Here is a 24983-nt window from a genome sequence, read left to right as displayed (position 1 = left end):
GTTGTGTGATACTTTTCTCTGCAGATTTGACTGCATTCCAGAGCGACGTCTGTCAAATAACCACAATTTACGCGAATAAAATTTCTGCTGCCTCTTTAATCTACCCAGCATTAGGTACACATCCGATAGTGCGTCCATTAGCGCGTTTAAAAGAACCGCTAAAAAATGCCACACTCAACGCGCCTAGAAAATTTTATATCAAGCGCGTAAGGGTTGCTGTTCGGGAACCACTGAGCAAACGCCAAAAAAATGTGGTTTGGCTTCAAAATAATAAGTTGAATAAGTGATGGAATGAGTAATGGATGTTTGAAAACCCAACTCTTCCATATATTCATGAATACTCCACCTGTTGGGACAGCTCTGTTCGAATAGAGGTGTTTTTGTATAAACCAGAAGTTTAGCATCCTTGGCAATGCGTCTTCTGAAGAACTGGCGAGTATGAGCCGGTAACTCATAGTAATAACTGATCTCCCCGTATCAGCAAGCGCTTTATAGAGTGCTGCACGAAAGACGTTGCAAAGTTGCGAAAGAAAACAGATGTAAAACTCGACTAGCAAGTCACATTGCCTGTCCAGGGCCAGGCACGCCGTTTTTGCGAATACAAGATCGGTTGAGGTAGCGAAGAACGAGAACGTTACCTCGTGCTCTCGTCCGATAATACTTTCATGCAGTCATGAAACAAATTACCCCATCCGTCCCGGCTTTTTTCTCTCTGCCATTTTCTGTGTAAATTTAACCTGAAGACAAGATATCCCGAGCGTTCGTTATGCCTTTGTTGGCTGTATGTTTTGGAGTTAGATTGATCGGATATAACAAAGACATCTTCTTGGAGGCTTCTCGGGGTATGCCATTTCTGCAGATGCTTATCTTTGCAAGTCTGAGTAGTCTGAGTGGTCTGAGTAGTCTGAGTAGTCTGAGTAGTCTGAGTAGTAGTCAGTAGTAGTCAGTAGTTGCAAGTCTGAAACAAACAAACGAGAAAGCATATTTTAACTTGTTTACAACAAGGAAACTTGTGGTAATGGTGACTTCAGTAGCGAAGCGTGTGGTGACCCGCATCTAAAGCTAAATAGTGGCCTGGCTAGCCGCTTCATCCCCGCCTAGTCTCCAATCGATGCAATAAATGACATTAGAAATTGAGCATTGCACATAACGGCATTGCCAAAATTTTGCGGAAAGAAATAACTGACTCCATGTTTTTGTGTTTACAAAAAACGTTTATTTACATTAAACACGTGTACAAATTACATCAAATGCGTACTTTGAGTTCCTTTCTCACTGGGCACTTCTTCCATCCCGTGCCTTCTGAGCTGCGCACCGAAACAAGGGTTTTGTAACAGCTCGCCGCACCATACCTGTCTGGCCCACCGCCTACCGGGACACGAAAGCTGCAATGAATTGGCCAGTCGTCTGCGGCTGTTTAGCATTAACTTTTACACATGTAAATCAATATGTGGTCGCTTGTGAAATTCTTATAAACGCTAAAAAGCCTGGATGTCGATCACTATTCTGGTTACTTGGTTACTTATGCTCGATCTGTATACATGGTGGACTTAACGCTAAGGCCGTGGAGACGGGTGCTGTAACCGTTACCTGCTCTGCAATTTCCAACCTTTTTGTTAACCTTTACTTTTGATTTTTCGCAAGATGCAAAGTAACTCTTAATGACATTGAGTTCATCGCAAGGCTACAGGTCTACAAGATTGATTGATTCAAACGTATTTATACATTGGTAGACCGGCCTAAGCACCGTGCTGCGTAGAATGTGGCGCGTAAAATTATGTGCACCAAGTAAGCCACATCAATGGGCTAGGTAATGTATGTGGCTTGTTTACGAGCGCATAGCGAACGTAGAACGGGATCGGTCGGTGACTAAGCCTGCGACGGGATCGGTCTGTGACATACAGGAGAACGAAGTACTTCTGAACAAGGTTTAAGACACAACCTTTATAACCACAATTGGGTTGCACAGCTTTTCCTGCGGTTTGCTTTAACGCCGAGGTCTCACCTGGGTGCAAAAATGTTGGGGGAGCATTTACAGCACCAAGCATCTTTTTTATTTAAGTTTATTTAACATTACACGGTTTTTTTCTTCAAAATAACCTCTAACCGTGTCAGAAAACGTATTTTTTTTCTTTCCAATTGCATAAACAACATAAAACGTGTACGGCGAATAATGGTGGTTAACAAAAACAAATTGGCGAAACCTTTTTTTCCTGGTATAAAAAAACTGAGCTAATGAAAAAGGTATAGATTGGTTCAATGCAAAGACTTCTGTGCAAGCTAATAACTCTTAAGTTCCCGAATTCCCTGGGTAACCCCATATATTTCCGACTAACTCCTTCATTTCTGCAATAACAATTCTTGGGTACACAGGGTTCGCACCATGGACCATGTACTCATTTACACATACACGCACATATATATATTTAAATGGAAGGAAGACAAGGCGGCTATATAAGGCAAGACAAAGCTCTAAACAGCAACATTAAAAAACAACGGGTGGGAATTTTCTAACTACATGCGTTTTGCTACTTGCGGAAGGAGATGGAAGTGTTCAGGGAAGGGCGGTGTCTACCTAATTCGGTGGGGAACAGGAAGGTCCTAAAGGGTGGGATGCAGATAAGCCGTGCCGTGCAATACACGCAGCATTGACCAGGCCTACCTCCATTGAACATGTCAATTACAAAATATATACTACATCTACTTCCACTTTATTTATATTTCCTTCAAAGGGCAAGGCCGACCACGGTGGTACTGATTGGCAGCGTTTACCTGTTCAAAAACGTGACCGTCACACAATAGGATAGCATAAACGATGCTGGAGGGTTTCAGAGGTCGCCTCGACAGAGAGACAAGCAGACAAAACGCTGTTTCGGAAGAACAGCGCGCCGACATTTGAACGCTGCTTTTTAGGCATTTGCGTAGTTCCCGCAAGGTAGCTGTAGGAAATTATTATCTTGTTGTATATTGTATATTATTTTAAAGCGGACTAAGCTCCGATCTCAAGCTCCGATAATTCACACAGCTAGAACCGGCAAATAAAAGAATAGATGCGACAATTGGACAGTAGTGATGTCATGGGACTCGAATTTTAGCATGAGATTAATTAACCAAGCATGGCGGGTATCTCCTGGAATTCCAACGTGATTCTCGCTCAGGTTATGCTTTTGTGCAAGCATTCAAACTATTTAAAAAAATGAATTTATTATTAAAGAGGCCACAACAATGTCGGCAGTCAAAAGAATCACCTCTTTATAGATGTAAAGCATGGTTGTGTCACAACCAGCCCGCTCTTGCAGGCGTTCAGGACTTTAACATCGTAAGATTGTCTCGCCGCGCCTGTCCTGTCTCAGCTTGCCTCCTTTACTGAGCATCCTGCGCCTTCCCTCAAAACCTTCTCGAATGTGGGACTGCTCTGATTCGGGCCAACGTAGTGAACGCCTTTTGCTTCTTCCTTTTCAGGGTGACCAAAGAAGCTTTCGGGAAAAAGTCAAGCAGGCCGGTTGTAAGCGTGATCAACGCAGCCTAGCCCTAAACAGAGGGAGAGGGTGGAGGATGAAGGCGTGAGGGGTGAGGGTCGGAGCGGGCGGAGGATAGTGGTGGTGGTCGTGCGGCGGCAGGCAGAGGGCGTGAGCGGCAGCGTGAGCGGGCGGCGGCGGCGGCAAGCACCACGGCTGTATCCACCTATGCGGCCCGATGTAGGGGAAGATGGCGGCCTCGGACAGGCGGCCCAGCGCCTCGACGACGCCCATCTTCTCGGGCGCGTCGCCCTGAAGCGCCTGGTCACCAGCAGCCGTCCAGCCTTCGGGTCGCCAGCCCTGCTGCTGCTGGCGCAGCATCGGGGGCATCGCCGGGCCGGAGGACGACGCAGGCAGCAGCCTCCGGTCGGCCATGAAGATGCGCGAGCCGGGCTGCAGGGGCGAGGCGGCCGGGCCGAGCTTTTTGTTGTAGTGGAACCGGGGCAGCCGTCCGCTGCGCGCCAGGGCCGCCAGGTTGCGCTTGCTTGCAGGCAGCCCCGGCCGTTGCGGGCCGGTACCGCCCAGGTCCGCACCGACGTCTTCGTCGCTTCCTGGCATCTCTACGCCGGCCGCGTACTCGAGCTCCTCGTCCGCCCAAGACGTGCCTCCCTGCGCAGGCAAGGAAGAGAAATGCGAGCAATGATTGAGCGGTGGCTTGTGTGTGAGCCAAGTACACCTCGTTATTTCTAAACCGCAAGCATAGGGAGCTCACACCAGCCGGATGTGTTTTTCCTTTCGTAAGGGGGGAAGTCTCCGGAGTGAGGCGCTACGCTTGCGCAGCGGGGAAGTGTGCGCGGCGGAGCGCCGTCGAGCGGGCCTCGGTACGGAGCCATCCTGTGTACAAGAGGATATGGCCGCACGGAACCCGGAGCTTGATGAATGCTGGTTCTGGTTTCTTCACCTTGGATAGAGAGACATAAGAAGCAACGAACGTGCCTCAAAAGAAGTATGTAAAGCAAACGAAGGTGTCTCAGCGGAACACAAAGAAGCCCCACTAGCAATCAAGGTGGCTAAACAGAAATCCGAAAACGGACACATGCTTACGCATCTATAACGGACCTTCGACAGGTCGTCCCGCATTTTTATTTCCTGCGTACTCTTTCGGTTACCACAAGATAGTTCTTACCGCAATCCGAATCAAGTGGCGCGCCCAGCGTTGTTTTCTCGTGGGATCGGGCACGACAGCATGCGTTAAAATCACCCAACTCGTCCCCCCTGTTAAAATCACCCGCACACATTTTTCCGCCACACACCCAATCACCCACGCACCCCCACTACCCCCCCCCCCCAAACACACAGACCCAAACACCATTCCCCAAACTCCCACCCACACAACCCATCCACCCCCAACCAGCTTCGCCTCCCTCCGCGCACGTACACACATCCAAATACACCCTTCCCTCATCACACGCATGCACACACACGCACACGCACCCACACACAAGTATACACCCCCTTCCACCCCCCCCCTCCCAAACACACAAGCGCGCACTCATGCACAACCACACACCAATCGCCCACGCGCACCTCTGGCTCAACGGCAGAACCGAATGTTTCGCTTAATTACCGGCTGTAACATAATCCTGCCATCAATCTGAAATGAATGGAATGACTACTCGAGATAACAATACCAAATTGAAAATAAAAATACAAGAAAGCAAAAATTATGGCAAATACTTCTTTAACAGAACGCAATCGAAAATAATTTCTTCTCTCACATCCTTCCTTTAACCGGACATTTTGCCTTCATTGTCAATAAAAAGTTTTGTCACCGCGACCTTATAAATGCGTAGTGCAGGGTTTCCAAAGTTTTGTACTACGAAAATGGCAGAACTTCTCGCCGGCAACTCAGTTTTGCCACCTACAACCTTCACCGCATTACTAGTGGACTTGCCGCAAAGCACCCTTTACAGGTATCCCTGAAATGTTGGGGCGAGTAGACCTTTCGGTACTTACCACTAAAGCATCTTGATTTTGGAAAGTGCCGTCACTCTTTGAACTTTTGCCGCCGTACGCCAGCAGCCTCTTATCCCAGCCCACGATTCGGGCCCTGATTGGATACCACACCGCTGCGCCGGGGGATTTCAGTAGCGAGAATTCTTCGTTATGACTTGTTCTTCGTTTCGCGCCATTTAGCGGACATCGGTCTTTATACGGGAAGATGAAATATACAGTAAGCAATTCTTGGGATGGTGTTATTACGGGTTTCTGCGCATCTAGGCCCACTAGTAAGCCTGAAAATGTTGGGGCCTATGTAAGAATCTGGAGGTAAAGCGGGATAACTGAAAAAGTTGCTGCAGAACATTAGATCAAACAATTTTCAGCAAGAGGCACAGTTATGGGCGAGGTAAACTTTTTTTCTAGAGCTTTACTTTCTTTCGCTGTCTCCTGCTTTGGACTGGCAAATGTGTCTTCAACCTTACGAACTCTGCAGTCATTAAACGCTTTGCCCCGCTTTAGCCAAAGTTGAACAGCGAGCAGCTTGCTGGTTATTTGCTTTAAATCTTAAATAAGTGAATCGTTGAATTGTTCAACTAGCTTTAGCTGCCATTAAGCTTGTGTGAACAAAGCCCATTTTTACGCCAATTCTTCTAAAATATACGTCGTCCTTCATATATAGGAGGACGAAGGCGAGATGAGGAAACACAGCAGCTGTACTTTTTTTTTTTTTGCGGTAAATGCCTCCCCTTTGCTCCAACTTCCGGCATCAGCTTATTACTCTTTTTTGCGATCTGATATCCTAAGTGAGAATGGGGTATTAGGTTTAAAACATGTGGGTTACACAAACTGTGTACTGGCTTAGGTAATGCATACCAGTTTATCGGCACTCCTTAAGTACGATAAGCAGAGCGGGATTTTTATCGTCTGCCCTACGAGTGTGCGAAAATCTCGCGAACACAGGTGAGAAAAAGGTACTGGTCTGACACAAATTACCGACAGTTCGGCTTCGTAAAAAGGTAAATTTATGTAAAACGGTGAGAAGGGGAACTACGGCCCATCTTTAAATTATCATGCCTGGTATAAACACTGGAAATTCGACTAGGAAAGTCCAAACAAATTTTTTCACGGCACCACGCCAGCAGGCGTGGGAAAAAAAGTGTTGAATAGTTAGTTCATCAAGTCTCAGCTCGTGCAAATGTGCTTCAAAAATACTCTTCTAGATTTTTTTGCGATTACAGCTAAGATTAGAGCGCACGTATTTTATCTTTTTTTTTCTGAAATCAGTTGGGTGGGTTTGTTTCCCCACTTTCTTTTAACAAAGTCGTTGCAACCTCTAAAAAGGTTGTTTAAGCATAGCAAAATATTCGCAGCATCATGCGTAGCTAATATACTGCTATAATGACGCGTTGTTAAAAATTTTCATTGCAAGCGACTTCGCGGAACAGAGAAACTGTACCAACCAAACGATCAATGTCTCTCTAATTGTTTGTAAACAATTTTTTTTAGGGGCGAAGCTCCTTAAGTCATGGGTCTGTCCATCCCTTGTGTCTCGTGGTACGTGACCGCCGCATGCTTTCGGAGATGTCGCAAAGTGGGCCGCGTTGCACGCGCAAGAACCGGCTGCAGCCGGCAGCGCAAACTCGGCACCGGGAGCGCGAGCTTGTCTGTGTTCGCCAACGGAGGCGCGAGTGCACGTGCACTGCGAGGGGGAGATCACGCAAGAGATCACGCCACGAACGCAGGCAGTCGTTCTCGGAGATCGAACGAGACGCAAGGACCTTTGCTCGTTTCCTCTCGTCTTGTTCGGGCACAAGTTCGCCCTAAATAAAAGTTATTTCTTTACCGTTGTGTCCCATCCTACGTGACAAATTGTGGTGGAGGTGCGGGGTAGTCCTCGATGGCGCGGGGTCTTTCACCAGGTCTGGGCCTGGGAGCATTGACTCCGAAAATAAAAGTTGATTTGTACAATGTACGCACACAGTCTTACGTCTTTCTTAATGATGTAATGCGCGAACTTTCACGGGAGAGTTACGGTTACCGATGATCTCCCCCTCTCGAGCTTCGCCCCACTTATCATCATTCATTCCGTGGATATGGCGTGATTTTTTTTATTCTGCACCTAAGATACTGACGAAAGGAAACCTGAGCGACTGAAAGTAAGGTACGCTTTAGCGGGCACAACGCACACAGAAAACCACTACTGGGTGGCAGAGTTTCCCATCAGAACACAAATATCTGCTGCCCTTGTAAAACTAAAACTGCTATAAAGACTAACAAGACACACGCATATTTAGTCGACCAGACCATTCCGAAAAGTGAAAACGGCTTATATCGGCCAAAAAGTACGCGCTTCAACGCATTTTTAAGGGCAGTGCAATCCGGGTTGGCCGTAAGTACGTGCCGAGCGGAGACAGGGCTTCACAGGTAAGGCAATTGCGAAACCACTTTCCCACAAGAGGAAAGTGACGGCACGGAGTAGAGTGACTGTATACAGCCCTCAAACGTGTTTATAGCAGCAGAGGAAGCCTATGTACAGTATTTGTCAACATTTTGTGGGCCACGGTGACCGTGGCCGGAGCAGGCTCGCGGCCAAGTAGGGGCGCTGCGCTTGCCGCTGTCGGCTGGTAGCGCGGCTAAAGAGAGCGAGAGGAACTTTTGCTCTTGCTTTTGTAGTGAGTCCGGCGCGACAAGAGCTGCGCAAAGTGCCTGCGCTGAAGCGAAGTGCGCCTCCTCTGAGAAACGGCCTCGCTGCACTTATCGCGCTACGAAAGGAAGCGAGAATGTTCCCCTCGCTCTCTTTAGCCGCGTAACCAGCCGGCAGGAGCAAGCGCAGCGCCCCTGCTCGGCTGCGCGCCTTCTCCGGCCATGGTCGCCGTGGCCCAGAAAATTTTTACAAAGGCTGTACAGAGCGGCCACTTACGATAGTGCCCGGGCTATTCTGCGAGGTTGGGCGCATGCGCCAGAGCCCGTAGTGCCACAGATCTTTTTATGCAGAGAACGCAAACACACATCTGCAGGCATTTTCTAGCGACCTAAAATGAGCCGCAAGGAGCGAAAGAGTAATTCTGTGATAATGATTGTGGGGAATTCTCTGGCCAAAAATTATCTTATGCTAGTGCCTTGAGTGTTTTACATAGCTTGTCAATTTTGAAATCAATGTATTTTTTAAAGGAACCATGCAACACTTTCGATAAACAGTTTTACTCTTTCCTTCACGTCTGGAAGCACTGCGAAAGCTACAGTTGTCGCCAGCAAGGAGCGGTATTGCCTGATTTGCTCATCGCACCAGATACGCCTTCCGTTTCTGCTTTTTTTTTTGTGTGTGACTTTATTTTTTAAGCTGCTATCAAAAAGAGTTCATTGCTGGAACTGAAGGAAAATCGGCCAACAGCCGCTACATGGCCTCAGTAACGTAATTCGGGCCGTCGAAGAATGTCAAGACCGGGAAAGAGAGAAAAATCGTTTGAGCGAGTTTCCAAGTTATCTGATCAGCATAGAGCAGTAATTCTGGCTGAAGTACTTTGCGACCCCCTAATGTAAGTACTGGGTTGGTTGGATGACTACGTTCTGCAAGCATTTAAGATTTCAAAAAGAGCTGGAAAAACTGTTGCAGGGTCCCTTTAATTCAATGCGTTTTATTGTTTATTTTTATCTCGTTATACCTTTGTGGCGGGGGAAGGGCTTCTGATAGTAATAGGCCGTTGAATTAAGTCAAGGTCCGCCTCGTGAGCTCCTATAATCAGCCGCTGAAGAGCGCTAGTGGATATTGTAAGACGCCGCTCTTTGCATGGCGGGTACATCGTTCTCTGTTGTTCTTAATACTTTCCAGGACTGTACTCTCCAAATTCAAGGGGCCTCACTTGCCCCCGCTGAACTCCCTCCAGTTGAATCTCTCCGTAAAATGGATAATGCGTTGGCGAAAGTCTTGCACTAACCTTCTGTGCCCCCACCTTCTCTTTTCCGCGCTTTATTTCATCGTTAGGAAACATCCAATAGATTTTCTTGATTTATCACCAATTGTTCTCCCGACCCAATAAGACCGCGGCGTGTAGTACGTACTATCTTAGGGTATTAAGATATGCAACGCAGGGCAAGTGACAGAGAGGCGCCGGTAAGGCCAAATGCGTTGAATTTAAACATTAGCCGTCGGTTACAAAAGCTGAAAAATCAACTGCCAGTTGCATGATTCGTAGTAGACAAGCAAAAATGCTCAACGATACAAACTTGCCTACAGTTTCCCAGTTCTCGCTAACCGCTCGAGAATTTGCGAGACAAAAGCGATGCGCAAAACAAATACTTGCGCACTGCGCAGAAACTCGTCGGTGAGAGGAAAAAGATGACGTCAGAAAACGCCTGTTCTAAAACAAATTAGTTTCAGACACTATCGTTTTGAGAGAGCTAAATTTTCCCACCTAACGTTAGCGACGTGTGTCCTCTCTTTCCCTCTTTGATTTCACTTTGTTTCTTTTGTTCTCACTAAAGCAAAACGCAGCACAAATGACGTCTGGAGCTTCGTTAGAATAGCTGCACACAACCGCAAAACGGGACAGCCTAAGTAGAAGGTGGGCAAGGACACACCAGGCGGGAACTTTAGGCCGAGAACGTTAGGCCGTGAGTGCCGAAACAAAAGACCCGAAACACTTAATCAGCCTCGGTAAAGTTCGGGAGCTCGTCATTATTTTAACAAAGCGCCCCTTGTTCAAGACAAGCGCCGTTTAAGAAATCCAGTTCGCACGACGTGTCGTCTTCCTTACGCTTCCTTTTATCCTGCGCTGGCGGGCTCAGTTTCCCTATTGTCCTACCACGTACGTATTCGTGTAATGACGAAGGGGCGAGGAGGCGTCCCTAGTACCGACTTAAGAACGGGCTGAACTAAGAGACGCATTGAAGCTATCCAGGAGTCTTTAAATTCCTAAAACGCAAATGAGGTCAATTTCGCCTTCTTTTGTCAGCCGGGAACATCGCTGAGGCTCGCAACAGAGTAGTTGTACTGGCATACTGAAAACGTGCTCGCCCACGACGCCTGGAAGCCCCGCAGTGAAGTCGCTCTTAAACCGTCGCCGGGATGCAATTAAAACGGCGTTGGTTGAGTAAAGAGGCGCTCAAGGGAGTAAATTACCCCTCTAGCTTTCCGCCTGATAAAACAAAAAAAAATCGAAATTTTAAATTTGTCTTTACACTTTTTCGCTGTCGTTGGACTCACCGTGCAAGTGTTTCAGCCCGCAATAGTAATTCTATTGCGGATCACGAGTAAATCACCGAGGCATGGCTGACTCAGCAAGCATAAGGACTTTAAGAACACCATTCTTATAAAGAGTCGGCTTTGGGAGTGGGTGGAGAAAGTGCAACGTAAGCTGAATGGAGAAAATTAGCTGGTTATGTTTAGCGGGAACAATTTGTAATGCAAAACCGAGGAAAATGCTACAGATTTCCCGAGTACATATTTTGCATCTGGTTCGTGTCGAAAAAGGTGCTGCATGTTAAAACCTTCCTTGAAGGCCGCTGTTTGTGACTTATTTTTTTCCTAAGCCTCAATTGCTACCTAGCCTCGTTTCTATGCCAATTTCTGCGCTTTTAATTTGATGGCAAATTTCGCGAACAGGTGGGCCCACATCAAACGTAGAAGTTTTAGAACCAAGCCCCTCCTTAGCGCAGACGAAATGTTGTCATGAAAAAGACAAGCTTGGAGGAAAAACTAAACTTTTCAGGTTGGGGAAGCGCAGAAGAAGAACGGCTGACTATAATAACGAAGTTGTATTAGGAATTGCGCGACAATTCGCGAAGACATGACGAATTGCAAACAATTGTATGATGCCCGTCCCCTTTATATATCAGGCCACTGCGGTCTAAAAACTGTTTCTTTTCAGTGTATTCTCCTCAAGGTACAGGTATTCACAGCGAATAGAGGTGTCCGAGGAGAGTGAGACGACCACATTTTAAATCTTGAAAAACACCAGTAGGCCCTATCCTTGCAGCAGCTCATGTCAGGAAGCTTTCTTGTTCTTCCCTGCAGCAAGAAAAGTCAGAAAAACTGTGGTTGATTCCTCTGTCATAGGAATCAGTAACACACGAAAGCGAAATGTGCAGCGAAATCTCCAGCTGAGCATGAGATGCGGGTCAGCGGCTGTCAGGTGGGTGTGCTTGGTGAGCGACGTCCTGCTGGCGGGTCGCTTCGGCAAAGGCATACTGGCGTCATTTTCGTCACGGATATGAAGCCAGTGAAATCTTGGTGTATCCCGGCATAAAACTTTCGTGTTAAAACACAAAACCCGGAAACGAACAACCCAAAGTATCACGTACTGATGATTATTGTTATTATTATTATTGATATTGCTTTCCCCTTCGTAGCGAGGTGATGACGTGTCATCTTACCAAAAAAGGACTAATATACCTATATTTTATGCTCTTGGTTTAATACTAGCGCTGCTTAGGGGAGACACAAAAACTTATTAGGCACAAAGTACTTTTTTTCCTATTACAGGTGGTAACTGCCCTAGGCAATAGTCCCCTCTGCTTCTCGTCCACCAGCATTCTAATCTTCTTTTCGTCGCCTCGACAGCAATGAAGTTAACTTCCCCTGTGCTACCCTTAAATCCTAGGGCTCTTTAGTACTCTTTATTATTAAAGGTTGCTTCCCCGCAAGCAGCCCCTGTGTGCAGGGGTGCACCCTTTACAGGCCGCTTGCTTCGTTGTACTGGAGTCACTCCCGTGACGAATATGACGTTAGCGAGTCTTGGTGTATCCGGGAATTAAACACTTTCATTTTAAAAAAGTCACTTTCACGTTCACCTTTGGCACTTGATGAGACATCTAAGGTTTTTGAATTAAAGAAGTACCGACACGCAAATTTCACGTTGTTTTTTCGATGCTATGGGGGCATACCAGGGCACTAATCATAGAATGCCACATCAGATGGTCAATCGAAGTGTAAATAATTATTTACAGGTTCGTTTATTCATGTCAGTCTGGTTTCGATGAAACGAACGCCAAGGTGGTCGCAAAAAGTTGAAAAAAGTTGAAAAAGTTTCGAAAAAAGTTGAAAAAGTGTTGAAGGAAAATTTCAGAAACTGGCTGCACACCCCTCCAACTGAGAATGAATGCAGACGATTGCAACCCGTACGCAAAGGATTGGCGACGTCGTGTGAATGGGCGTATCACGGGCAGTCTCAGACGCTCTTTATCAAACTGCAGATAGTAATTATTATTACACCCCCACCCTGACTGCCGAGGAACGAACGGCGTAATCTTTTCAGTGTCGTATGACCAACGAGTTCCGAGGCTGCCCAAAGCCTGGTAAAACGAGAAAGCATTCGCGGGACAGGACAGACACGCGAGCTCGCATCGGATAGAATTCCAGACAGACGACACATCAGTTAATCAAACTGTCTCACCGAAATACCCGGTCTGCACTCCATTGGCTGCTTACACGCCCACCGGATAGCGCTGCTGCACACGACACTACAGATATCATTAAGTGACCGCAACCGGATGCAGCCATGGACCCGACCGTGAATGTAAGAATGAGAGCTTATTCACGTTCTGTTCAAAGATCATCCAGAAACATTTGTAAAACAGCTTCCCGTTCCCTGCTATACAGAAAATCCGGGAACTAGAACGATTTACCGGAAACCTGACCCTCTTCCGCATTAACATAGGCGGTTTTTTTCGCGGTATACGGTAGAAAGACACTTGCGCTTAGAGACACAGTCGTACTGAAATTCGAAACAGCGCAAAAAGACCGGACAAGGAAATGACGACACAAGGCGCCGTGTCCGGTCTTTTTGCGCTGTTTCGAATTTCAGTATGCACCACCAACTAGCCCAAACCATCGTTCTAACACAGTCGTAAATTCTTGTTTAAGCTAGGATCCGTCTAAAGTAGCTTTGTCTCTTCGGCTCTTACGCCTCTAGCATTCAGTGATTCTTGACAAACTATACATAGGAACGGCAGTTTTAGTGGCGTTCATTTCAGGTACGGGGAAATTCAGCTCTAAAATGACCGCTGCATTGTAGCAGAAGCGTATACAGCGAAGGTTTAGCGTGTTTATAAGACAAAGATTTACTGGCGCAATTTCTCTAGGGATTTCTGGGAGAGTACTCAAGATATTTGAATTGTTACCTGAAATGCATGAAACGCTATGTGGGGCATTGTACACTGCCATAAAGAGCGTGTGATTCATGCGTGAAAAGTACAATTATTGAAATAAAGCGCAAGCCATCACGCACAGAAAAACACCGGCGTCAGTGGACTCCGAAATTATTGCGCAGTTGGCCAGAAACGTGTATGTTGCATACGAGTATGAATTAAGGCCGGTGATTGCTTCAAAGTTCTACTAACACCAAACTCAAGTGTATCTTGTTGAATTGGGAGGAATAATGAGAAGTTGAAAAGTAATAAAATTACAATTAAAGATTCAGACCACTGAAGCACTACATTACCACCCAAGCAAAAAAAAAAAAAAAAAAAAGAGGAGAGGAGAGAAAACGCGAGGAGGGAGTAAACACCGCACTAAAAAAACTCGAGAACCCCTGCTCCTACGCGCAAAATGGCACAAAGCGAAATACTTGGTTTATGATCCTTTTTTCATTTTTAAATTGCTTGCTCTTTAATTGCCATCATGCGACGGTGGAAAATGGCATGTCTCTACATTCCCAGAAACTTTCTTTCCAGCGCCTTGAGTGTCCACCAGCACCTCATCCAACGATTTGAAATTTCGCGCCTGTCCCACCCGTTTCTACACGACTGAACCAATAGCAACCAGGCTTCATTTTCAAGACGATTCTACTTCCGGAGGGAGACAGATTAATTTTGACCACCTGGGATCCCTCAACGTACACCGTATCCTTGTACACACGGGCATGTTCACATTTTCCCTCCAGGGAAATTAATTAAGGGCTGCACCACTCGGGAATATACTGATAATTAAAGTCAGTTGCTTCGGCAGCCCCGCTATGCTGCCTGACCGATTTTAATTTTGCCACCAAGATGTTGCGCGCCAACACCTGCCGAAAGTTTTGTAATTGTACAGTAACGGAAAAGAGTTGGTAAGCGTAGCCGTCTCTGTTCCAAGTCTCTACTGGAACCCGCCGCGGTGGCTGAGTGGCTAAGGCGTTGCGCTGCTGAGCACGAGGTCGCGGGTTCGATTCCCGGCCGCGGCGGCCGCTTTTCTGATGGAGGCGAAAAGCAAAAACGCCCGTGTGTACGAGATTTCGGCACACGTTAAAGATCCCTTGCAGGTGGTCAAAATTAATCCGGAGCCCTCCACTACGGCGCACCTCATCGCCTGCGTTGCGTCGGTGCGTTAAACCCTACAATCAATCAAATCTCTACTAGAATCGCACATGATCGTAGGGAGAAAACGACACGTGTGATAGATCTTGTTTTGTATCTTTCTGCAACAAGGCGACATGTTTTCTTCCAAAGTGGGCGAAACCTACGACTTGGAGGCATTTATGGAGGTAAGTGGTTCGGCAAAATAAGAAATAATATCTAAAAAGACACGCGCGGGCAAGGCTATGAATATGACTATTCTATATAAAACCACGGGAAATCCCTTACAAAAGACACTCATCGAAACACCCCGCAATCTAAAGAACAAAATGCTGCTGTAATAATATATATATATATATATATATATATATATATATATATATATATATATATATATATATATATATATATATATATATATATATATATATATATATATATATATATATATTCACTGAAATAAACATAAACCTTTCGAAATTTTTACCAAAGGAGATGTTCTTCTCGGCCTCGTGCCCGGTGTTAAAGCAGCCTTTTTATGGGGGATTTCATAACCTATCTTCCGCGATGCATTTCTCAAACAAAGTTTTGACATACCAATTTTTGACCCGTGTCCAATCCTGTCTGTTACATAATAGAAATAGCCTCTTCGTTCTTTAGATAGATATTAGCCCCGGTAGCTGAACACGCGGACTGTTGCAGAACCTTAGGATTTTACCTTTTTGACCTATACAAAAAACATCTACAAATTCAAATGATTATTTATTGCAGCCACAAACTCATCAGCCGTGTGAAACACCTACGTATTGGCTTTAAGGCTTATTGATAGTCAGTGATCTCGATTTTTTTCTTTTTGATCTCGCCAACAGCGCAGGGCCTTCTCCGATAAGGCACTGTGTACACAAGGAATACATGGAAGGCCTACTCACAGACTACATACAAGGAAGGGTAGTAAATCACACGCGGGAAAAATAAATGTATACAGGCATACATAGCTGGAGTGTGAAAAAGAAGGTAAATAAAATGGCCGCGTATCTGCTCCTTTTGTTGCAGATGTCGACGCAAGACGATAGTCGACTGGAGCCCCTGGCAAGTAAATACATCCCTTCTCTTTCCCGCTCACCTCTCATGCTGTTCCTCCCCCGTCTCATTCCTTCCAAGATAACACGCTAGAGGTTAGCTCAAGTCAATTTAAATTTACCGCGTTCCACTGCTCCAAGTAGAGTGCCTCGATGCCAGCGCTGCCGTACGGCGGATACGCGCGTGAATCGAGGCACCCGACTACAACGCTTGTAGAAGCACGTTGTCCTACTCCAAGAGCGTTCCAAGCGGAACGCGGAACCTATCTGGTGGAACCTTTCGTTGCTGTTGCGGCTTGATTTTGTCGAATTCCGCCACGTAGCGCGGGCAACAGCAGGCGACGGTTTTCTGCGGTTCATGTATTTTATTTGCTATCGCGAAAAGCAAGCATCCGTAAATTTTTAATAAAGGAACACTGGTACACTCACGCGTTAACGATACTTCACAAAAACTAAACTCAAAATCATTCTGCTGCGCTTGCCCCTGGCAGAGGCTGCCCAGCTCTTAAAAGGGTGCGGCGTTTTTTAATTGGAAAGACAAGGATGTAGCGCAGGAGCAGGCGAAGACACCGGACCTGTTGTTATTGTCACATATGATTCTATAAAATACGACTGCGCAGTGATGTGATACGATGTTTGGGAATTATTTCATCATGCCATTACTACGATATTTACCCCGAGTACAGTTTGGCAACGACAGAGCAATCCTGTGGTTACTCTCGTAGCGGGAACAAAAGCACCGAAAACAATAAGCCGCAGCGTGCCCTGCAGCAGTTGCCGCATCAAAAACCAACTCTAAGATTGGTGGCGTAGTGTCCACGGCAAACGCCCCCCGGCGTGGAGCAGTGGGATGCTGTTTTCGTAATTCTATAGTGAGCCGAGTTCAATTTTGATTTGCCGGGATATAAAAGAGCGGTATCAATCTGGGATAGCTGTACTCTTGTGGCAAGAAGCAAACGCAGGCTTTAACGTCGCTTTTGCTTGTTTCTGCTTTCTTGATTTCAGTTTTTAATAACGGGGGGCCGGTGATTTTTCCTCAAGAGAAGGAGAAAGAAGTGCTGGTTTGATACAGCTTATTTGCTGAAACCGTATAATTCGTATCATGATACTTTACATGACCTTGAAGAATTGATCAGTTAAGAAAACATATATTCCAGAGCGCGCTAGCGTTACATCTCCTTTGGAAGATTTTAATCTTGTCAAGGTAGACGTTGCTTTGCAACGAAAGTTAGTCAATTTGAAATCGGGATGTTATAAAATAAGATATTTTTATAGGAAAAATCCGATTATAGGGATAGCCCACCAATACATTAACGATATAAACAAAACATGTACCGTAAAACAAAGCCATAGTAACTCAATATAAGCATAAATATGCCCCGTAGAAGGTACGGGAATGTGCTCAATATTTTTTGAAGTAAGAACTATTCCACTATTAAGTAAGAACTATTTTAAGTAGGAACTCCACGGAGCTATTACAACAAAAAAACGGCGCTTAGAAACACGGGTAAACTATCACGGCATTTCTAAACTACTCGGCCTTTCGCAATCCTATACCTGAGATTCATTTCAATGACATCGACTTTATTTATTTATTTCCTTCGTAAATTCACCTGCAACTCTTCTTTCTTCCTGGCACAACACAACTACGGCATGTGTACTTTTCATACTCCGTACCATGAGCGCCCCATTCTTCTTTTTTTCTCTTTGATGTACAATAAATTAACTCCGAGCCCCAATTCTAAACTTGAAAATCAGGGATCGCTAACACCAAAGAACATGACATTCAAACTGTAGCACTCTTAATAACCTATCATGTTCGTTCCATTCCTAAAATATTTTTTTATGTCTGATGCCTTTGTTCAATAAATAAAAAGGCATCGTCGTAATTTACTGAGGAAAGGAAATTTGGTTCCCGCCACGGTTTATCCGCCCACTTTGCTTTGTTTGCTGTGGCTGACCAAATTAAAACTAAATAGACAACGACGAGATGTTCGGTTCTTTCTTCATCGAGGTAAAAATGTATTCTGATTTATTAACCACGATATTCGCTTTCCAAAACTATCACTTTATGGCATGGCTAGGTGTCTCTTGCAGCTTGTTCAAAACTGCTTACAAAATTGTGAACACGTCCTTGCTATGTGCAATTTACATTCCACAAAAAAAAGCAATCAACGCGGGCATTCCACGGGGATCTCTTTTCGGCCGTCTTCTGTTTTTACTCTGCATTACTGATCCTCCAGTGTTACATTGTTTTTATATGCTGGCCACCAAGCAATGTACATTTACTTCTCATAATGAAGCTGGTTCACTACTTACTCGATTAAACCAAAAACTTGTGAATTTTAGAGAGTGGTGCGATAGGAACAACCCTCCCATAATGTTAATTAAAGCAAAGTTTTTAATTTTCAAGTACTCAATTTTCAAGGGCTGAAATGGGCCCTACTCCTGTACTCATTCACCGTCACCCAATTTCCCATTTATTCGGTGCACCCTTATTGGCAACAAAATAATTTCCACATCAAAATTGTTTGTAATATTACTTCGTTAAGAGAAACTCTAGTACGGTACGAGGTTGCTTTCAAGGGCTCGGCATAATTTTTTAATCCATGTGTACTTATCTACTTATCATGCTTTATAATGCTTTCATTCACAATCCCTTTAAACATTGCATCACATGTGGGAATCTCACGTGCTCGACAAACCTGTAATCTCTTCAGCACAACTAGGCATCGTAAGCCCTTCAGTCAATAAAACTCTCACGCAACCCTTAGCTTCAGGAGCTGAACGTTTATGCAATAATCAAACCTGCAACTTTTACACTTAGCCCAGTTGTATACATAAGCGTACTCATAATTTGTACTTGCCAGAGACACCCCCCCCCCCCCCTCTCTTCAACAGCACTTATATGTGATTTCCTTTCGTTACAAGTTCGAACGAGTTACGGAAACCAAACAATGGGTTTTGCAGGTATCAATCAAAGGAGTGAATTACGTTTCTCGGCCAGAAACCAGCCATCTGTTTGCGAGTTCGGGAAACTGTTACTTGTGGCGGCATTGTATTTTAACCCACGCGATCAACACAATGGCTTTTTAACGGAAGTAAAGAGCTTGAGTTCATCTGTAATCGGCGGCAAAACATGAAGCCACTGGGCGCCGTTCCCGGCCGCCGCAACAACTACTGCAGTGACGTCACACTTGCATACAATGTGTTTTTCTACTTTTTCAGCTTTTACACTATTAGTTTCGTTCCTCTTTGTGTATATTATCGACTTTTTTCTTGTTCACTCAGAGGTTGTACACAGACGCGTCACCAATTCGCTAAATTTACCCCTGCAGACATTCAGTGTTCATCATGGCCGACGTCAGCGGATGGGCGGGGAGGAAGATGTGACGGAAGCGGCGCTTTCGACCGGCCAAAAAAAAAAAAAAAAAAAAAAGCACTGTGCTGGTTGCACCCGAATACAGAACCCTGTCCAGGAAAGAAACATCCTGCTTTCATCATTTAGTGCGGGGAGTGCCGCCTCTTACTTTGTCTGAACAAGCCAGGAAGTTGACATCGCAAATATTTGATTACATTAAGCTTAAGTAGCAGGCAGGTTCTTTTTTTCCCCGTCAGCCACACAAACAGGAAAAACTCAAGAATATCGTTAATCCTTGCCCCCCCTTTTTTTTGGTCGGCCTGGTGTACATGCGCGGGCTCTAAACTATTTACTTATTTAAACAACTTTTTTTAGTATGCGTAGCCTCAGTGCTTGAAATATTCAGTCGCTTCCTGCTTCAAGCGCTTCCTGCTTCATTCCTACCAAAACTGGTTGCAACCGGTGAGCAACAGATTGCAAACACGGAACGTGAAGCAACTTAGTTGCATCACTTTTTGCATTGCTTCCCAGTTTTTGATACGATAACAACTAAATTTTCTCTCCCGTATGTAAGTAAAAGCGGCAAGTTCTAGCTCATTTACGTCGTGCGTAGGTTTTGCTCGCTGTTTTCTAGGCAGTAGAGGAACTCGATCAAAAAGCGCTTTTGCGGGAATTCGAAGGCGTTCCCGAATTTTGAGCGTCTCCTATCAAGATAGCAACCATGCTAAACCAGGATGCATTCAAGTTATGGAGTTTTGTCCTGAAGTCGGAAAGAAAAGCAAACTTCGAGGAACGGCGTCAGACACCATATATAAGCGGTCCTTTTGAAACTCGCGCGGCGTTCTGCGAGCGGCACGCCTTCGCACATGTTGCGCCGGCTGTTGCGTGTGTCAACGGCCTGCAAAAAAAAAAAAAATTCCGGCCCGATAGCCAGGTCGATATTGTTGCGAACGTTTTTGGACGAGCGTGCGTGGACTCCATTACGTCGAGGTTAATCACGTATTTTGACAGATGAAGCGAGATAGATAAATGACTAGGTGTAGTGTTAATGTCCGTTTCCCGTGTGTGAAACAACGATGTCACATGCAAGAGTCCGCACAGTGATAGCGAATACACCAACAGTGTGTCGTAGAGTCGGACGCAGCAACATATTTGCGTGTAGACCACCATTATGTATAATTAATGTACTATCGGCGTCAAATGAAACGCGAACACGAAAATATGAACCTGAACATACAAATAGCGCGATTTCTTTCCATGCGAGCCAAAATGATGCGTGGCTTAGTCACAAAAACAAAGTTGGAAAAAGTGGATTTCCAAACATACCAATAGCAAGCCATTTATATGAACTCTACGAACAGTATTTTTCAATTTTGCACCTTCTGGTTCATATTTTCGTGTTCGCGTTTCATTTGACGCCGATGGTACATTTTTACTGATTACATTTCTACAAGCAATGCCTTCCCTTGAAATTGACGTTTGATGGATCTGCCAGTAAATTTACTACGGCTTCATTCGAACTAAAAAGTGATACCGCAATTCAGGGTGTTAAAGCTTCGAATTCGTCCAAGTAAACACTGTTTTCTGTGATAAGTTTAGAGGAGGAAGCGTTGTCAGTAAGTTTTCCTATTTAAAGCAAGGGGATTATGATGGAAAAAAGAGCGACTTTGCGCGTTATAAGAAGTTGTTCGTTTCTTCATACCACGACGGTATTAGGCCCACGAAATCAAGAAAAAGCATACTTGCTCTAAATAACGCAGGTACTTTTGGGCCCTGACAATAGAAGAAATTAACACGGACATTGATACTCAGTGTACAGCGTCGGGAAGCCATCTGGTACGGCGTTTTAAATCGGGGAGATATTTTATTTTCAATTTCACTTTCATTTTTCTTCAGCCCTGCGGGGAATAAAGGAAACAGCTGTCCATTCTTTGCACCCACTACACTACAGTGGGGAAAAATATTCCAAAAGCTCGTGGCATGGTAATAAGATAACGTCTATTGTTTCTTTTAAAAAATACACCGTATTTTTGCTTTCACCTTTATTTAAGAGTTAGATTTGTTTTTAATTTGTCATGTGCATGGTATTTCGCGTTTATGCGCTAGCCTGAAGGTGTAAAAAGAAAGAACGGCAAAAGTAATCGGCTGCTTTTCATTAACGTTTCTCGCCGACCGGTTTCATTCATGTACCAAAAGCGAAATCAGTGTGCCAAAAACTTTTCGCACTTCCAAAAACCGTAGCCCTTTATTTGTAATAAGCAGTGAGCCAGTGTCTCCTATCATGAAGAGACTCAGCGTTCCAGAATTTTCGATACGCGCCACCGCGCAGCCGATATTGCTTCTTCCATAGCCGAATACAGCTGTATAATCTCTCGTGTGGAGGACATTCGGGCTGGTATGAGAAGAGGGCTCTTTCGGGCGTCATTGGAATGTAGACCGCTGGGTCCTGCATCTGCTGGCAATTTAAACTTGGACTGGCGCCTTCGCGGCGGTTTTGTCGCTCGTAATAATGGCAATTCTAGTTGGATGACTTTGCGTCGTTTTTATTTTATATGGGAAGCGTATCTTGGTAAACCTCGACGCTCTTTTGGCGCGCCTCTTTTTGGTTGTCTGTTCTTGGTACCGCTTTTTGAGGCTGAATTTAGCTCACGCAGAAAGTGCTTTTGAGGCTACTTCAAGCGAACACAGGGTTTATATATAGCAACAAAAAGAATCGCGCGCGTTCACACGCGTACGCACACGGGCAAACACACGCACCCACACACGCACATATGTGTATATACACATACCTGTACACATATGTTCACATTCGCGCGCTTGCGCGCATGTATGTGCATGTGCGTGCGTGCGGTTGCTCGTGCGCGCGTGTGTGTCACTGACAAAGGTAGTAAACGGGATCCCCAAGTTGATTAGAACGCAAAGAATGGTTGGCCGGGTGTGCGAGGGGTGTTAAAGAGACACTGCCAAACTTTTTTCACCTTTTTTTGAAATCTTAATTGCTTGCAGAACGTAGTCACCCAACACACCCAGTACTTAGATTAGGGGGTGGAAAAGTACCTCAGACAAAAATTACTGCTCTGTGCCCATCGGATAAACTCGCTCAAAAGATTTTTCTCTCTTTCCCAGTCTTGACGCTCTTCGACCAATGGAATTACGTCACTAAGGCCATGTAGAGGCTATTGGCCGGTTTTCCTTCAGTTACTGCAATGAACGCTTTTCGATAGCAACATAAAACAAAAGCCACGGAAACAAAGCAGAAATGTAAGGTGTATCTGGTACGACGAGCAAATCACGCAGTGGCGCTCCGTGCTGGCGATAGCTGTAACTTTCCCAGCGGTTCCAGACGTGAAGGGAAGAGTGAAAGCGCTTATCGAAAGTGTTGCATGGTCCCTTTAATGAACGCCGTGTTGCTGGCTTCTAACGCTGCAGGAAGGCGTCCGCATCGGCCCGATCCTCAAGTAGGTGAGGGAAGGGGAAGAGATGCTCACGCATTCTGAAAATTCCCCTAATACATCATCCATTATTTTTTTCTGCAACTGCTACGCATTCTTTGACACTGTAGAACGCATGTTTTAAGTGTGCAAAGTTTAAGAGCACAATGTTTATGCTTTGTTTGCCTTGGTTTTCCGCATGTGTCTCTACATTTTTAATAATGGCGGAGTAGAAAAGTGGTCAAGCTACCTTTTCAACCTTTTTTTTTTTCATTTTTTTAAAATAGCGGTACTCGTATTATTGTGCACTTTATATCCGACAAAGCACCAACTGTCCGCCATCCGTACTTCCCCCATAAGTCTATCTCATTCCTATATCAGTGAATCTTTCGCTTTTTTATGCGTAGGTGACATAGCATGCAACTAATGAAACGTGTGTGCGTGTCAGGACTCGATAACGTACCGACATTTTATCAAAGGAAATAACAAAATTTGCAGGTGACAAATTTTGCGGAAGTTTCACCAAGCGCGTCATGTAAACGGCTCCAGGCCTGCCATGTCCCATCAATTTTCTTCTTGCGGCACAGTTGTCATACAATCCAGGTCGTGCCGTTTCAGTTCCGTTCGATCAGCGCTATCGACCTCCTTACATTTTAGCCGCATTAGGCGCTTCCGTTTGCCACCTCATGCCGCATTTCCAGCCCCTTTTTGTGTGGAGAGTTCGGCCTATTGGAGTTCCGAGGCGCGTTATGGCCTCCGGGTCTTTTTTGTTTGCATATTTACCTCATTACGGCCTTTTTCCTGATTACTCCGCATTCAGTTCTCGCAGCTTGGCGCTCGGGAAGAAAGGTTCGGCGAGACTGATATCCCTTCTGGGAAGACTTTCTGGAGCGGAAGGACAAAAGGGAAGAAAGCAGAACTCCGTTGAACCAAATAGAAAAAAAAAACCCAGAATGGCCACGCAAAGAGAGAGGAAAGGAGAGACGGAGAATAAAAGGAGACGGATTTCGCATATCGAACCTCGGAGAGCTGGCGGCTCTGCCTTTGCGAGCGCACACCACGGTATCAGAGGAAGTCGAATTCCCTATAAGAATTCGCTCGGATGGTCGCGGGATTCGGCGGAAAAGGGAGGGCGGAAATGTGCCGTCATTTTGGGGTCTGCCTGACGAAGCCGTGCTCAGCTCGCGTAAACTGAAAAGGAAGCACGGCGAACAGAGAAGGATTGCCAGACCGACTTCTGTGTTCGACACGGGTGTCGGAAAGCAAAGTGAGATAAAAAGCGGGTATTCCTGCCGAAAATGAAGGCTTCACCATGAAGGAATCAAGCTATCGCATGTCTGAGCGAGCTCATGGGTGTTTTAGTTACGGGCTACACGCTTTAAACCTGCGTTTCCTGGCTGTAGGACGACTCCATCCTAAAGCCCCTAACACCCTTCTATTTTTCCTCTCTCCGTGAAAATACTGGGCATAAAAACGTCGGAAGTCATTGCATGCTAACTTTATTAGTTACGTATCGACAGAAGGGGAAAGCATAAAATTTAGGTGCATTGACGTCGAAGGGCTAGAAAAAGAAAACAAAAATTATATCGAAGTTTAATCTTGATTTCCTCTGGTGTATTTCGCTAACATTACTCGGAAATAGGATGAGGGAGATAAGCGTTTAAGAAACAACTCTGTGAAATATTTATGGCAGTTTTTTCATGGTATTTGTTTTAAAAATGTTCACGGTATTTTTTTCATGCTGCGCAGTACAAAATTTAAATCCGACTGCATTTTATATTTCCTGCTTTTGAATATTTTGCAGCTACCCAAGCCCGCAACAACTCTTCTCTTCTATAATGTACCTTACCGGAACACTACTTCCTCGAAATGTTCCGAAAGGAGGTGTACACCAACGCTGCGGTGCGTGTACATTAGTAACACACGTGACCTCAGGTAATGCCCTCTTTACCGACTCAAACCTTCGCTAAGTGGGCCCCAACCCAAATTCAGGTGGCACTAGCTGGCTCCAACTAAGTTCCGGGTATGCGACAAACACTCCGGGTTCCCGCGAGGTCTCTGTCTTTCTGGGGAGCCATTGTTTAACGAAGTCGCCCTACCTACCTGCACGAAAGACTTACCCAATAAAGGACTACATAATTTAACGCAGGTAATAAACGGTCATTAATCTTACGACATCAAGAAAAAACCTTCATTGGGTAGAATTTACTTGTCTTCATTCATTTCTCGTACTTAGGAAGAGAAGGAGAAAATTAACCCGGCGAACAACCGAACCTAACGCGTCTATTTACTACTGCCTCTGCTGTTTGATAGGGTGATCGATTCATCCGTTAGCAGAGCGAAAGTCTCACCTTTCTGGGATATTCTGCGTGCTCGCAGAAGG

The 24983-nt window shown here is 45.3% G+C and overlaps 1 protein-coding gene across 2 annotated transcripts in view; it reads right to left on the bottom strand.

Moving 5' to 3' along the window:
• Window positions 1–24983, bottom strand: part of LOC144145619 (uncharacterized) — a 201568-nt gene that overhangs the window by 18584 nt on the left and 158001 nt on the right. For both annotated transcript variants that reach the window (XM_077677297.1, XM_077677296.1), the window contains exon 2: window positions 3685–4127. In XM_077677297.1, the coding sequence (XP_077533423.1) occupies window positions 3685–4076 (392 nt within the window). In that variant the 5' untranslated portion in view covers window positions 4077–4127. The remainder of the gene's footprint in view (window positions 1–3684; window positions 4128–24983) is intronic.

Source organism: Haemaphysalis longicornis, unplaced genomic scaffold, assembly GCF_048455015.1.
Source record: "Haemaphysalis longicornis isolate Haplotype H1 unplaced genomic scaffold, Haemaphysalis longicornis Haplotype H1 scaffold_7, whole genome shotgun sequence".
Classification (NCBI taxonomy): Eukaryota; Metazoa; Arthropoda; class Arachnida; order Ixodida; family Ixodidae; genus Haemaphysalis; species Haemaphysalis longicornis.
Note: the sequence above shows the minus strand (reverse complement) of the source record. Positions and strands in the feature narration are given on the sequence as shown.